The sequence below is a fragment of the Aquila chrysaetos genome, chromosome 6, assembly GCF_900496995.4.
Source record: "Aquila chrysaetos chrysaetos chromosome 6, bAquChr1.4, whole genome shotgun sequence".
NCBI lineage: Eukaryota > Metazoa > Chordata > Aves > Accipitriformes > Accipitridae > Aquila > Aquila chrysaetos.
The window spans coordinates 23,208,573-23,225,112 of NC_044009.1; the positions used below are offsets into that span (position 1 = coordinate 23,208,573).

Here is a 16,540-nt window from a genome sequence, read left to right on the forward strand (position 1 = left end):
TACTGAAAAATGGCATGTTATACATGTTTATTATCAAATTTACATTCCACTATGAAACAACAGTAAGTGCAAAAAGCAGATGAAAAAAAAAATACCACGAAGTTCCCAGACAGTTCAAATATTGTGTGTAATTCCCTCGTGTAACAGCCAAACGAGGCCCCAGCCCAATATTCTCCTTCCCTCTCTGCTGCTGTTTGACACCAGTAGACTTTTCACTTTGACTACAGGTATTTTGAGCATGCAGGCATCACTGAGTTTAACAAAAACAGTGAAACTAGAAAGCTATAAATTTGTGCCTGGTTTAAGCCAATCTGAATAAAGATAAATACTACAATAATTTCCTTCCGTCTCTTGAAACTTTCACAAGCATGAGTAAGTCTGTCCTTTCTAGCATCTGTTTTTGTCTCAAACCTGCAAGACAATAGAACCTTTCCAAAATGGAATTCTCCATTCCTTCTAGCTCTACCTCCCGCTCAACCAAATCACACGTGTGCAGGATCAAAAGATCTTGTGCAGGATCTCGGCTATCTTAGTCATACAAGTTTGTCTCCTCTCTTATGGGAGGCAACAGAAGCCAAATCAGTTCCTAGAATGATGGCAACTTTTAATATGTTCTCTGAAACACGCATGTTATTCAAAAAAGTTTATCTTCTAGGTTTTGGCACAAAACAGTAAACTTGGAAGTACCACTAATTTTCCCCGTTGCTGCAAGCTAGGCATATATATGTACAAAATGCACGTGACCATCCAAAGGTATAAACGCATGACAGAATTTCAGCAACGCTGCACCACAGCATCAACCAACCAGATAAACACACAATGATATACAGATCCTTCCATTTTCTTCTTCCCTTAAGTATCTGATGATACATCATCCTACAGAAAACAAACAAAAAACCCCCCTCTTGACATATCCATAGTATTGTTTGAACTGAACCAGTTTATATTGTTGGGCTATGGAATATGGAAGCATCCCAAAGAGAAAGAGGCATTTAATTAATGTGCTCTTAGATTAATTTTAACTGAAACCTGGGTCTGCCAAAGGAATTCTGATTTAGCTGTTTTGCTACTTCTGCTGATAATACACAGAATGATCCAATGGCTGGAGTTATCTAATAAAGCTAGTTAGAAACACAGTATAATACTTTCAAAATTTATCAGTAACTTATATGTATTCCTCTAATAAACACACATAAAATGGACATATTTTTGACACACTATACGCTTCTCTGTTGATACCAAACTGTCTCATCTTCCATTAACTCATTCCTGTTGTTTCCCTAGAAGTTACAAATACACAGCAGACGTACCCATCTTAGTTCACTGGAGAGCAAAACTGCCTCCCCCCACTCCTTTCCCTCTTACCTTATTTAGCTAGGCAAGACCCCATGCACAGCCAAGTACATACAAACATAAATACATGAAGAAATTAAATATTTTTCATTTAAAAAACCAAAATTAACCCGTATATAGTATTTTAAATAAAATTCACCTTTTAAAAGTGTAAGATTTTGCTTAGAGAGCAAAAGGCAACTCCAGGAGTTCCTGAAATATTTCTGTGCGCTGCTAACAGACAAGTTTCTGCTAAGAATCCCTGTGCAAGTTTGAAGTGGTTACTCCTTTTCCTTTTACAAAAAAAGACTGTTATATCAAAGAGTCATCACAAGATCTATAGAACTGTAAAAGCAGAAAGGTCACATTACAAATTTCCTATAAATCAGGTTAAGAAGCTTTCTTTTCCTACCCTACTCCACTCAACCCTGCAGCAACAAGGGTGCTGATTATGGTGGATGTGCCTTACAGCAAATGCTAATCAGTGTAATTATACTGATGCTTCACACCATGCACCCAGACAGGTACCAGCTATGTCCCACATACACTGTAACAAGCAAGGTAAACTTTTGACTGTTTTATCTAATTGTATAGAAACTAAACTTAAAAATAATTAAAAAATGTATGGAACCTAAACTTAAAAATAATTTTAAAATGTTGATAGGTACAGTGAAAAATTACATAAAGAACCTGTTTCCACTCAGGTCACTAGGAAAGACCCGTTCCTCCAAGGAAATCTGGGCAAACTTTTTTTCTTCTTTAAGTTACACTGTAGATCTATTGTAGATTATTCAGTTATGACTAGAACCTTGGACAGGAAAGAATCAAAAAAGCAGCATGGGCAGTAATATTTTGTTGATTACCACTCAGAAACCAGATTTCTAAAATTGACTTCTCTTTTGAGATGGAAAGTCTGCCTCAGCTTTGTTCAGAATCAGGTTCAGAACCACTCTCCACCATCAAAACACAGGATTTCAACGTAGCAAAATTGATTTATGTTCATTAAAATGCTACGAAGAACACTAGCTTTCATCCTTCTGTTTCTAGAGACTGGTAAATTTTGCTCTTAATGAAATCTTTTAAACAAAATCCTGCCTAAAATCAGAAATAAACAAATGAAAGGCATGAAGCTTACTGCAGAACTCTCTAATATACATAATGTCTACCTGTCAAGAGAAGAGTCAGGTTACTGAATTTCCAACACTTGTCTTGAAGTAAATGCTCTCCGCTTATGTCAAATAAAAAGAAACCCTGAATCAAGCACATAGGTTTTATTTCCTTTTGTAATACTGAAATGTGCGAGATTTTTTTGTGTGTGCAAAAATACTCTCATTTAAAAAGATGCACAGCAGCTTTGGAAAGATTTCTTAGCTTGAAGTTTTCACCCTAATACATACTTTCCTGCTTCTTAATTCTTATTCATTGCACCTTCCTCTGTGTGGTTCAGAAGCTCTGGAAAGAAATTAACTTCTTTAATACCTCACTAGCACAATTGCACTCTTTCAAAATATAAATCCTGACCACCAGTTTCTGTGTTCATAAACAGAAGTATTGTTTTCTTACATAGAGCTAAAGGTTCTCTCCCTTGCTTCTCAAAGTGGGGAGGAGTTCAAAAGAGTACAGTTTCTGAAATGGAAAATACAAGAATAAAAAAAAATAATCCAAGTTTTCATATTCGTTTGCTACAGAGAGGAACTTGGACCAATAATGCTGGTCAGACTGACTGTTATTTTAGTATTACATTTAAATGATACAGCCTGACTGCTAACAACTAGTAAAATACTATGGTCATATGGTGGAAAGAGTAGAACAGCACCTGCAAGACAGTTCTACACATTCGGTTTAAAAGGTTAAAATACTGAGAATATCTACAATGGTCTTTTATTTTTGCTTAAGTTAAGACAGATGCTGAAGGGGGTCTCAAAACTAAGCTTTGGTTTCTTCTTTCTTATTTTCCACAAAAGCCTTCTTTCTCAAACCCAAGCAATGTTCCTTTTCTCCTTGATCCCCATGCTTCTCTCTCCCACATCTTTAACATGCACATGCCTTCTCCAACGCTTCTGTAACACACCTAACGATGCCTGTACTGGATGTTTATCCCTCATGTATTATTCACTATGCTAGAAGTCAATCATTTTTCAGACCAGTCAGTCCTCCTTCAGGATATCCATTTTTGATGACTGTGTGCAAACTGGAGCTCCCAATGCCCCAATCATGGCTGGAAGACTCTGGTTTCTTCTCAGTCCCGCCATTAAGTTGCTACCTGCATTTAAAAACACAGCCGAGTCCTGCCTCCGCAAGCTAACCTCTGTCCCCTGATTCTTCCTGTGGTCCTGTATCTGAGGGGGCTTGATCACCCTGGCAATACCCAGCCTCTTCAGTCTGTCCACTAGGTTCATCTTCAGCTGGCCCACGTCTGGAGCATTACGGGAGGGCTTTAGGCCATACATTTCCTGCAAGAATGTTTCTGCTGGTCGAGAAGCCAGGAAGTTTTCCGAGTGATGCACTCGAGGCTCAAACAGTGGAGGGGAAGGACAAGGTGAACGCAAGGGAGAATTTGGTGGAGTAGAAGGAATGGGGAGAGTTCGAGGGGGCTGTAGCAAAGGCAGTTTTTCTAATATGGGGCTATCGTAAACCTTGGCAGAGATGCCTCGTTCTTGCAAAAGTTTAGCCAGACTGCTTGTGCTGCTGAAAGTGGTAGTTGAATCTCCTCTGTTGGTGAGAAATTCTCCAATACTAAGCCTGTAAGAAATGGCTGGACTGCTCACAACTGGGTTTCCAACACTGCTGCCAGTATTTCCAAGTGAAAATGGGGCACTGATGGAGCTGAAATAAAATAAAAATGCAACAGAGAAGATGCACACATTAGACGTCTTTATACCTGCTCTGCTCTGTATTTGCCTTTTAGTATACAGAAGGCTTGGAAAAAAAGTAAACTATTGCTATTAGCTGTGACAGTTTCAACTTTAGTAGATTCGGAATTATTGTTCTGCAAAATATTTAGAAGATACGAGGCTGACAGAGAGGTTTTGGTATAAGTACCAATGAATTTACCTTCTGTGTTCACCTATACTGTATTAGATAGAATATCAACATAGATGTCAAGTAATAACTTAGTTTAAAAAAATTATGACAGAATTGGGAAAAAAAATTATCATAGAATCAATATTTTTTTTTAAAATAGGTATATGATACAAGGCATTTGTTATTTAAGAGCTTAAATTTACTTCCTTAAGTTACCCTAACCTGTTTTAACTCTCAGTCTAGAGAATTTCAAGTTTCCCCTTTGTAATTCCAACTGTTTGTATGAGGAACATCCTATGTGTTGCCTAGGTGCCTTCATGTATTTTAAAACTGGTCCATGTATCAGAAGCCAGAAAGCAACTGTTTAACCCTATGCAGCAACATTTAGGATGTCAGCAGTCATCATACCTGGGAGTAACTTGAGTGACATCAGATGGGTGAAGGATCCTACATGTAGTAAAGGTAAATGTGGAATTTGTAGAAGACAGACACTTCCCTGGATTTGAGGCTGCAATGTGGAGAATTTACATCCATTGAGGGGAAAAATAAAGACAGATAAGAATTAACCAAAGCAAAGCTTAAGATAATGTTATTATCACTGTTAATTATTTTTTTTTTTAAGTAAAGAACAAAGACAGCAAAGACAGCGTTGTTGCAATGTCAAATACTTTCCCATTGAGAAAAAGACACTGCAAAATAGAAAGAGAGGAAAAAACACTAACGATGCTTCTTACCACTGAGCGGTACTGCTGCTGAAGTAATAGGTGGTAGGAAAATCCCTGCCACTGGCTTTGCCACTGTACATTTCTTTTCCTCCGGGAAGGACTGTTGCACGTGAAATGTTATACCCCCTTCACCTTCTTCCTCATCATCCTCCTCCAAGTCAGAGATGTGGTACACAGTATCATCAGACAGAGGGGTAAAACCTTTTGTAACAACACCTGGTCTTGGGTCAAGAATGGTGCCTAGGTTGGGTCGAGCAAGCTGCTGCCAGTGAAAAAGGGTCTGAGATCCTGGTGTGACAAAAGAGAAGAGTCTCAGAGAGCCATTACCTACTATTGTATTGACTTACAAGAATTCATGATCAAAACAACTCCAGTCAACTAGTGCCGACACTGGTGATACACATGGTGCACTTAGATGGCAATGCCAAGAAAAAGCCTAACACTTAGCACCATATAAGAAAGCCAAGTAGAAAGTGATATTGATGACCTGGTTGGCATGTAGCCTACCGAATACCACTACTTCCTCTTACTGCATATCATACCTAGCTATATGCATACCAACAATGATTTAGTTGGCAAATTAATGTGAAATCCTTTTCTGCTGATGACAGAAGGAAGATCATCCTCTTACCTTCAATGGGTTTGACAATTTGCAATTTTTCTGGTAGGAGCACACGGAGATTACTAGAGCTGGTAGAAAGATCAGTGAATTCTGAGTTTGTACCCAAGGAAAAACAGCTTTCTGTTGGTGTACTACAGCCACTAGCCCCTTCTTTCTGCTCAGCCAGCAAATGCATTTTTCGCTCCCATTCCTCCTCGAAGAACTGCTTCTCACTCAGGTAGTTCTGACGACGGAGGGAGAGCCTATGCAGAGCTCTGACTAAGTCATTGTCTCCAGGGGTTCCTGGCTGGCCAGGATTATGAGTGTCTCTGTGAGAAACATCAAATAATAATAGATATTAAGACCATTAAATTAACTATTTCTCTCTTACACAGCAGAGGTCCAGCCTGGATTTAGTTTTGAATCAGTTAGTTTAGAAAGAAGATAACAGGCTGTGTTTCCTACTTCAAATTCTTCTCAGAGCTGCTCCTGTGGGTCATCTGTGTGTGGCTCTCCAAATGATGTACACCAGACTGGAAGGGCTTTGCTGTCATAACAACACTTGACCGATTAGATCCAGGGATTGGCAATGGGGCAGGAAAGGAAGAGGAGCGGCCACGAGTGACATTAGCAACCTTGACAGTGTCAAATACTCGTTTCTGTTGAACCCTGCAGAAAAGACAAGCAAACAAATGTGGTTTTCAGAAGCATTTTGAAAAAGATACAATAAAGAAAAAGCTCTGAACAACAGACTTTCAAAAGTCTGCAGAGACCTGACTAAAAAGTTTGAAGCCCAGAAAAACAGGATTGCCTAAGTCACTGTTTTCAGGAGTACTGCTCTATTAAATATCAGAATTACCACTTACTTCGACCTGAAAGATGAACCTCTATTGATAACCACTTGAGAACGTTCACGAGCATATATTTTATTTATTTACTTTATATATGCTTTCAGAAGCATATATTTAATTTATTACTTCTTGCTTAGAAGTAAGAGATCCAGGAACAGGGCTTTGGAAACTGTTACTAGTCTTTCAGCTATAGTTTCATTTGCCTGAGAATTTTTCTATAAGCATTAAAAGGGATAAAACTAGTGCTGTGCATCAGAGAATTTGCATCAAAAAATCTCACAAATTAAAGAATGAAATAACACCCTTTTATCAAACTCCCAACTTCCTCATAGAATCAAATAAGAATAGTAGGTTTCAAAGTTGAAAAGATTACCAAATACTACAAAGCTTTTTTTCATTAAGTTACACAGAAAAATTATTATAGAGGGAACATTCACATTTATAGATTTCCAGAAATCAGTTTCACCTTACTTAATACAAGCATATGGAAAAATACTGAAATAGCACATAGAGATCTGAAAACATACTTTTGCTTGGAGAGAACAGATTCATCACCCTGACTCAATTCCTTCCGCATTGTTCCCTCAATTTCTGCTGCAAGGGAATCCTAGAGAAAAATGGAAACCAGAAGAGTTGACAAATTGGATTCAAGTCTTCCTCCTAGCAATTTTAGCAGAAAACATCTCTAAAAAAGATACTCAAAAAATCTCCGTTTGTTTTCCCGCTATCAGTATGCTTCAGACAAACCCTTCGGTCTCTGAAGGGCATAGGGAGGAGTTTTCCACCATAACTACACCTATGTATAACCAGTATAGGTTCAGTTTTCATTAGCAACACCTGCTTTTTCTTGGTACTCTTTATGTTGGTTTCTTAAGTTAAGCTACAATTTTATGACCACTTCTTACATGGCCAAACACGTACATGAGGGATTCTGTATACACAGAACAACCAACCAAAACCTGACAAATTCCCAGCACAGCCCAGAAATTTTTGAGAGTACAGGAATCAGAACATACTTGACACTAATAAGAAGAGGAAAATAAATGCCTTTAACCCTTTTCCATTGGTTTAGTCATCTCTGGCAATTAGTCTAAGGTCATGCATTTCTGATTATGCTTAAAATTTAATCTCACAAGATAAGGGCATAAAATTACATCGTAAACTACATAAAGGAAGAAAAATACTCTTTGAACTCTTGAAAAAATGCTTTGTTTCTTAAAGAAACAGTGTCAAGTTATAAAATTCACATAACATTGAACAATATATTAGCACAACTGAGCACTAGCTGTAGAACATGCCAATTTCCGTATTTAACATAAAAGGTATATAAAAAGTAAAAATAATTTTAATATCACAACATGACACGTGAATGATTAGTTTCCTAATACATAAAATTCTCAAAGTGTATGTATTAAAGAATTGAAAAACCACTAGATCAGCTCCATTGCCTACTACAAAGTAGTTCCTGCTGCAGCTCTTGTCATGGCTGTTTTACTCGTACAGTTGTATGCTACTACAGGCCGTATGTGCCAGTAGGTATATGTCACGCTAGCGGTATTTATTACCACAGGAAATGCTCCCCATGACTGGGAGTGGCAGAGACAAGCAACAGAGCTGGCCCTGCTGCGCAGCAACTTCAATTCTTCTTGTGATTCGTGCAACATCCCTAGACACTCTGCATTCCGATCTTGCAACTCATGTAGCTGAAAGAGAAAAGAGGACATCACGTGATACCAGTAAGCTTCAAAGAAAAGACAGACTGAAATGGAATTAACTCCTACAGAAATCTCTATTGACTGATTCAACACTGTAATATTTTTCCAACTGCACGCCACATGCCAACATCTGGAATGGACAATGGCCAACATAGCACCCACGCTGATTTTAGTGGTGAAGCATGAAGTTCAAGTCTTAATTTGGAAGAGGAAAAAGTATGATAAAATCCAAAGGAAAATACATCAAAAAACTCTGCAAATACAGTAGCTGCTGATGCAAAAGAAGCAAAAAAGAGAACTTCCTTAAAATCTAATGAGCAACAGTATTGTTGATATGATCAGTAATATTCACACTAAAACACTCTTTTTCTCCTAAGAATAGTAAGATCTCCCTACTCGGAACACCTTCTTTGCTTTCATATTCCTGTGAACTACAAAAATATTTGTGTAGACTTAAATAAAAATAATTATTCTTTTCCTCCAATCATATGTCTCCAGCCACAATGAAAAATGAAAAGCCCTACATAATTAAAAAACAGTAGTTCTCATTCTCTCTTTCTTTCTCTTGTATTCTATTCTAAACATTTATCTAAATGTATATATATATAGAAACCTTAAGTACCTCTGCTGTCAGTTGTCTTTGAGCATCTTTGGAAGCTTGTAAGTGAAGTTTCAGCTCTTCCTTTTCAATCACATGCTGAAAGCACAAAAAGGTTCTCATCATTTTCTCAGCCGATTTCCCTGAGAGAGTTAATCCTCTGCCATACTTTCCTAAAATGGCCACCCTCTTGCAGTGTAAATCCCTGGCTTGCAAGTCAATTTTTACCTGCTGTAAGCACTGGCATGCACATGCAAGCACACACACACACACACACATGCATGTACACTCTTCATCAGCATTCCCTTACTTCTTTGAGTTTATGTTGAAGATCAACAATCTGAGACAAGAGGGATGAGATCTCTTCCTGGTAGCGAACCAACTCCTCGCTCTTCTCTGACAACTCCTCTGTTATTCTGGAAATTTGAGCATTTGTTTGCCCTACAAAACATAAAAGGAACTTAGTAGAGAGCTTTTCCCAACACATGACAAAAACCCAAACCAAATGAAAACAAACCCAAAACCCAGAAAAGATCATTGAAAGCCAACAACACTCTGCAAAATGACCAATACTCTTAGGAAATCAATTTGTAGTACATAAGAGTAGGTGTCTTAGAACATCCCTAAAGAAAAGACAAAACAGTGGAGAGGAGGAAGAGAAAGAGAGTTAACTTCAAATGCAGGTGTAACATATTAAGATCTAAGCACGCAGAACCTGAAATACATATCACAGGTAAGTGAAATGACCGTAACAAAATCCAAGGTCAGCTGCTATAAACAATTTTAAATGACATACTGGCTCATGACCAAGGCCAGACTTGGAATATGCTGAAGAAATCAGACTCTGAACTGATCTTGTTGTTAACTACCATTCTCTGTATGCAAAGGCATTTTGTCAGACCTGGTCAAGCGTAACATACAACTGTTTAGCTCTTGATTCTGGTCAGTATCTATTCCCCAAACACCCACTGCATACAATTTCCAGTTTCTTCTTTTCTTTGAGCAAGCACTTCATCAAGCGAGATGACAAAGCAACTCAAAAAGCTGAAATATTTTTATGCACTTAGTCTTGCTTGTATACTTGCCCTGAAAGCATAGCAAAGTCATAATAAAGTCCGATCAATCTTGCATGAAGATCACACTACAAATTTAGTGGTTATCATACCTCACAGATTTACTGCGGAACAAGGTCCTGCCCATGGGCCTGTGGATATTTAAGCTCACAAGTCAGATACCTTTTTCCTGAAGATACAAATTTTAAGGCTGTAGACTAGACATCCTTTGGGAGAAGATTCTTTCCGTGAGTCCAAGCTACCTAGCATGCCTACATGTGCTATAGAATTGGACAAAACAGAACTCACAGACATTCTCATTGAAGGAAAATAGGAGAGCTTGTATGAAATAACTTCTATTTGCAAAGGATACATATTTTCTCAGAGGGAATGGAGTAAATAAAAAGCCAACTAAGTATCAATTCATAGTATTTTATGGTCATCTGAAACAAGAAAAATCAAGCAGCAACCCAGTCTTTATGGTGGTTGTATAGAAAAAAAAAATCTTAAAATATATGCTTAAGGTTATTATGCACAAAGGAAGTAGCACACATCAAATGACTACAGATAAAAAATTGTACCACCGGGTTACACAATCATCACACAAAAAAAAGGATTGTTCCTTATTGTTTCAGAATACTTAAATGCGTTTGCATAAGAGTAGCTGCAATTCTTTGTAAATAAGTAGTCCCCAAAGCAAATACAGACAACTGTTCTAGACAAATTAAAATACTTGCCAATTTAAATGCTTTGGTTCATAATTGATATTTTAAAAATAAACTACTGTGTTCATAGATACACAGTGATTTAGAATGAGCTAAGAGTCTATGCACTGATACATTTCAGTGTCAAGTGTGCTGAATACTCTGTACAAGAAATATATTTTGTTGATTTTCCAGTGTCTGTAGGCTTCAGTTTAGGAGGTTTATGGACATTAGATTTTGTGTTCATCTTCTCTCTCTAAACACAGTACACATACCTGAAGTTGAATGCCAGAGTGAAACTTCATGAAATACAGAAACAATTTTGCACTTGAGTAAAGAGCAAGACTTGAATAATTGGCATGAATTACTGAAGCTCATTTTTTTGATTCAGGGATAACTAAGAAGGTGTCAGCACTAGGTATTTCAAATACCATTTTGCCATTGCAAGATACAGCCTGGATACTCACGGAGCTCTTTGACACAGTCATTGACCAGCTGCTGTTCTTTCTCTTCATATGTAATGGTTTCTGTCTTCAGATGGCAAGCCTTCAAGAAAATTATTTGTATTCCAATTTCAGTTTATCTATACATATATTACTGTTATAAATTTTTATTTCTGAAATTCTTGCAACTGAAGAGTCTCCCCTCTATCTATCTTTATAATTTCTACGCATCTGGCCATACTTCCTAACCATTCTTTCCACCATAACCTGTTTCCCTGAATTGTATAGGTCTTTTGAGTAAAAGACACACAGACACATGATCAAAACCTGATCTCTCGCCTTTAATAAAAAATTCTTGCAAAAATATGTCATTTGGTAGGGAAAGTAAACCAGCACAGTAATCAGAAGAAAGCAATTCAATTTGCTTCAAAACTTGTTAAGGCAAAGAAATCTTAAAAACTGAATGATGTTAGTCAAATCTTTTATGGCACTGAAAAGCTCTCAGTAAAACAGCTTTTCTCCATATTCCCCAACTAGATAGGCTGACAAAAATGTAACGGCAACACAATGGAATTCCCAAAATACTACTACTAATTGCAGTCAGATTTGTATCAAAACCTGTCAGACAAGCTTGAGAGCCTGATGGGTCCAAGTACTTTTGCTGGGTGCTTACATATGTTCCCATATTCTTTCGCATACCATAAAGGCATTGACTACTAGAGGACTCTGAAGATAGTGAGGAGTAGTGAAGGAAACAGAAGAATGTGGAGGTGGAGGGAAAGTGTTTGGGTATGATTTGTATACAGCAATACAAAATAGTCACACACTTCCAGAGAAACCCAGATGCTGGATTTTTTAACCATCCTGATTTATTTCATATCCAGCATATGTGGTATACACTGTAATTCAGATATACCTTTGATCGGAGAGCAAGGTTCTCCTCTTCCAGCTCTCTGAGTTTATCTTGCAAGACATCCAGCTGCAACAGATCGTGTGATACATTGAAAGACTCATTGAAACGAAGTGGTGTGGAACAGCTGGAATCTGTTTCACTCTCCTCAGAAGCAATCGAAACAATACGAAGCAGGTCATCCTTCTTTGACAGTTCGTGCTGCAGCTGGTTAACCTATGACAAAAGGAGATCAACAGCTTATGAAATATACTTTAGCTATACAATATTACAGTGTATTATTCATGCAGCCTCTTGGAACATCACTGCTCCAGTCTAAAATGAGATTAAAAAATAGCTCACAAGTCATGATCCTGATTTATATTTTCAAAGAAGATTGAACCTCTATTTATTTTATAGGAAGTTCACCAAATCATAGTTTTAACACTGTAAGGGAGACTGAAAATTCAAGACGACAGAAGAATGGACAACAGAACGTCTTTTTAATAGTTTACTTCAAAATAATTTACAGCTGCTTTGATACATGTTTACATTTTAACGTGCTAACTATCATTTTGATTATGACCATTTTTCTGAACTGTAACTTCCTGGAGAAAAGGACTGATAGACATCTATTTATATGTATATACTGGTACCCCCCAGTCTATACATTAAATGAACTGTAGGACAAATAAAAACAAGAGAAGAGACAGATCTAATTTAGATAAATTCTATTTTGCATATCTAAATTTTTATATGAATACATAAGTTTATGCTCTCCTACAGATAATTATGTTTTTATTACCAGCATACTGTTTTATACAAGCAGCTGAATCCATTTCACTGTAACTTAGACTACATCTGTTGACTCCAAGGTTAAAAAACTTAGGATATTTTATCGTTTGTCAACTATTTAATTTTTTTTTAAGAAAGAAAAACAAAGAAAAGATTCATCAAGAATCTGTGCTTAAAGGAAGAGATGGAGTAAAGGTCTTGAGCAGAATTCAGTTTTCATAATATTTTATTTATTTATTTATTCTTAGTGTAAACACCCCGTTAAGGCAGCTCATTTTCTGCCCATTTCCTCACCTGTGAAGTTGTTATGTAGCAGGTCATGTCAGATGTCAACTACTTATTTTGACTTAGATTATTAGATTCTTAGTTTAATGGTGGGATATCAGACCGATGGTCAAAACAAACACTTTGAAAATGCAATCCTGCTGTAGATACCTCGTAACAATACCTAACATTCTCATAATTTCTGAGTAATTACAATATGAAGTCTTCATTGTCACGTCTTGGACCAAGAAAGCTGATTGAATGATGACAATTAGGAGAATGACACCTAAGTATAATTCTCTAGTTTGAGAGCAGCAATCACCTGCTTGCACAATAAAATAATATGTTTCTATTAATTCTCTTACAATCATCATAAAAAGAAAAAAAAAAAAGAAAGAAAGAAAGAAAGAAAGGAAAAAATAAATAAATCACTCACTCGATCTAAAGTTTGTCCCAACTGTTCTTCCAGTGCTTCATTCTGTTCCGTCAACAGATGGTTTCGCTTAAGGAGGGCTTGCCCAATTCGAGCTGCCAGTTCCAGGTCCCGATCTTTCTGCTCACAAAATGAGAACAAATGTCTACTTTTGATCAGATAAGGTTTAAATTCAGAGTAGTTTCAGATTTTCCTAGCGACTGTTTAATGCATCACCACTCTGAGATCCCCTTCACTCTCAAATGAATCAATATTGTTAGAACAACGATTAATGCTTCATCATTTGGATCCAGAACACGTCTGTAAGTGCATTTCTTGATATAGCACATTCTCTTCCACAGTCATTTGCAGTAACAGAGAGAGGGGAAAGCACCAAACCTGACAACAGTTTTGGGTTTTGTGCTGCGGACTGGAGAGGTTATATGGGCTCTGTTGAATCATACAAAGAAGCCACATATACTTAGGCCTGTGGTCTTTCAAGTGACACCTTCTCCAGAACAGACTGCTTAACTTGAATAGTGATGAGAGGGTAGAAGCAAAGGAGCAACAAGAAAGCAGAAGAAAGCTGTTTCTTTCTTACACCTCACTGGCTCCATGGGTGCCCATAGTTTTGCTAAACTTTGTTTCTGAGATGGTGCAACCAAATGGGCAGCTTATTATTATCCATGTGTTTGATAAGCAGCTCCTGAAGATAACTGAACCAAAATTTCCAGTAGCTGAATAAAACCCTTCCTCAAATACCTGTCCTCAAATGTATTAACATAGCATTACAGAAACAAGCATACCTCAGCTAATAGATGTTTGACCATGTCAGCATCACTGTAGGTTTTCTGCTCCACATTATCTGTGCCAAGAACTGAGAAGAGAAAAACATGCTTACTGAAGTAGCTTAAGTACAAAGAAGACTGCTGGGAAGGGAGAGAGCTAAAACTCAAGAGGATGTTGTTTATATACAAATACAGTATTTAGTTGATGAAACTAGCAGAGGCTATGAAAATGCATCTTAACTTCAGCAATAGGAAACAATACTCATTTGGGAGACTGACACATTGAGGTATTGAACATTTACAGCTTTCAGCAATATCAGATAAAACTTGGGGTGCTCACACATACTTCAAATTTAGAAAAAGGAGAAAAATCTCTTAAAATCAACTTTTTGAATACAGCTAAGCTATTAAATCATCCAGCCTGCTGGGGAGAGAGGAAAGAATATATAGGAGCATATGCAAATATATCTGAACACACCTGCAGACTTCACCCTTGAAACAAAATTTGCTTTAGTGTGTGTGACAGCTATAGACAGGAAGTATGGAGAACCCAGAGACTAGTCATGAAAATGTATTTATTAAATGCTTGATCATCTTAGAAACAGTTCAAAAGAAACAGGATAACGTATGTCTGCAATTTAGATGTAGCATTGAATCCTATCTTACTGATTGAGTGACTCTGAAATTTGAAGAGTTTGTAAAACTATTAAAAAACTGAGAACAAGTAGGATTTGAAAAACAGAATTGAGTCAAGAATAAACAAGTGAAGAATCTGTGACAACTCTGAACAAAACACAATGCTAAAACACAAAGTACTGGTCTGCTCTGGTTCTTGTCCTGATAAATAGAAGATGCTAGCAAAGAAGAAATCTGAATTACCTTGAGCAAATTTGTGAGATCCAGCCAAGGAGGAGGAAGGAAGTTCAATAAGAGCTAAAGTGACAGAAAATGAAAGATATGGAGGGAAAAAAGAACAAAGAGGAGAAAGAATTAAAATGTAAAGAAATAGGTGATTTATTTGCATGCATCCACCACCACCAAAAAATAAATGCATGTGTAAACATACTTTTTACACTATTAAAACTTTCTTAGAACTTTTAAAGAACCATTTAGGTATGATTCCCTTCAGAGGCGGAATTATACATCTCACTTGCAGGTGATGGATGTTTGTGCTTGTCCAAGTTCAAGAAAAATTTGCTATTTTTGCTTTTTGGAATCAGGATCATAAAAGTAAAGAAAGCAGCAATATAAATTTAACAAATATAGAAGTATCTGCTTCAACTGAAGGTCTAAGTTAACCTGTTTTGAAACTAATTCCATCATCACTGCACTGCAAAATGATATTACTATGGATTCGGCCTAAATCTATTTCTGAAGATTTCCTTGACTCTTCTACCTTGTTTAAATCTGATTCATACTCTGAATACATAGTGGTATTGGTACTCGGTTTTTTTCTTTGTTCTTGTTGAGGACTGCGCACTTAGTTATGTGATAGTGAAGTGCCAAACTGAAGTGCACACTAACTTTATTTATTTATGTTATATAAGCTATGTATGTCCTTTACATACATAATGTCCATAATTAACCTTTTAGAACATAACACTAAGATTATGCTAGGATCAAAAACAAGTTGCATTTTAGTATAGAAAGAAACTTTCTTGCAGTCTTGAAAGACAGGAGAACAGAAAGAACAATATAGAAGAAAAAGGTTTACTAAACTGTTTCTCTTAGATCTTAACAGAAAAATAAATCAAACTAACAAATCAAACGGTTTTTATCAAGTAGATCAGTAGGCATAAAAACCCAACACAAGTATTTAGGAGCTTTGAACTTAGAGCAGTGCCATTGACTAATTGTATTTCTAAGCCAGGCAAAAATAGAAACTCTTCACAAAATTTAAAGTACCTATCTATCAGTAGCATAACATGCATTTGGGAGGTCAATTTTACTGTACTGTTTGGTTACTGATACTGGTTGCTGAGAGGGGACTCCAAACTCATCTGGCTTACTAGTATTTGGAAAATTCACTGCACGTACATAGGTAAGTTTCAGCCATCACAGGCAGAATATTATAGCCAGCACTCCCTGTGGTAACTGTTCCCACTAGGTGATACGAAGTTAAAAGTTTCTATCCAGTGCTAAGTCACCTTAATAAAGATTTACTCTAATTACATACAAGGTCGCCCTGGTAGGTAGGTTCCTAAAATCAATAGCAAATATATTTACTCTGATAAATGAAATCACAGAACTAACAGCTTTGAAACTTAGCTCTCTACAACTTTTGTTATTTTCTCACAGTACAGGATCAAAATTATACATAGCTTGTTATAATTCTCTCTTGTGAACA

The 16,540-nt window shown here is 36.9% G+C and overlaps 1 protein-coding gene across 7 annotated transcripts in view; it reads right to left on the reverse strand.

Moving 5' to 3' along the window:
- Positions 1-16,540, reverse strand: part of TRAK2 (trafficking kinesin protein 2) — a 26,836-nt gene continuing 10,296 nt past the window's right edge. For 3 of the 7 annotated variants that reach the window (XM_030016911.2, XM_030016913.2, XM_030016912.2), the window contains exons 4-17: positions 15,073-15,126; positions 14,212-14,282; positions 13,430-13,546; positions 11,962-12,171; positions 11,070-11,148; positions 9,157-9,287; positions 8,871-8,945; positions 8,099-8,236; positions 7,061-7,140; positions 6,148-6,351; positions 5,713-6,011; positions 5,079-5,369; positions 4,765-4,864; positions 1-4,158 (exon numbers count right to left, since the gene is read on the reverse strand). In XM_030016911.2, the coding sequence (XP_029872771.1) occupies positions 3,480-4,158; positions 4,765-4,864; positions 5,079-5,369; positions 5,713-6,011; positions 6,148-6,351; positions 7,061-7,140; positions 8,099-8,236; positions 8,871-8,945; positions 9,157-9,287; positions 11,070-11,148; positions 11,962-12,171; positions 13,430-13,546; positions 14,212-14,282; positions 15,073-15,126 (2,528 nt within the window). In that variant the 3' untranslated portion in view covers positions 1-3,479. The remainder of the gene's footprint in view (positions 4,159-4,764; positions 4,865-5,078; positions 5,370-5,712; positions 6,012-6,147; positions 6,352-7,060; positions 7,141-8,098; positions 8,237-8,870; positions 8,946-9,156; positions 9,288-11,069; positions 11,149-11,961; positions 12,172-13,429; positions 13,547-14,211; positions 14,283-15,072; positions 15,127-16,540) is intronic. The other 4 variants (XR_003923816.2, XR_003923815.2, XM_030016914.2 and 1 more) reach the window with 4 other exon arrangements.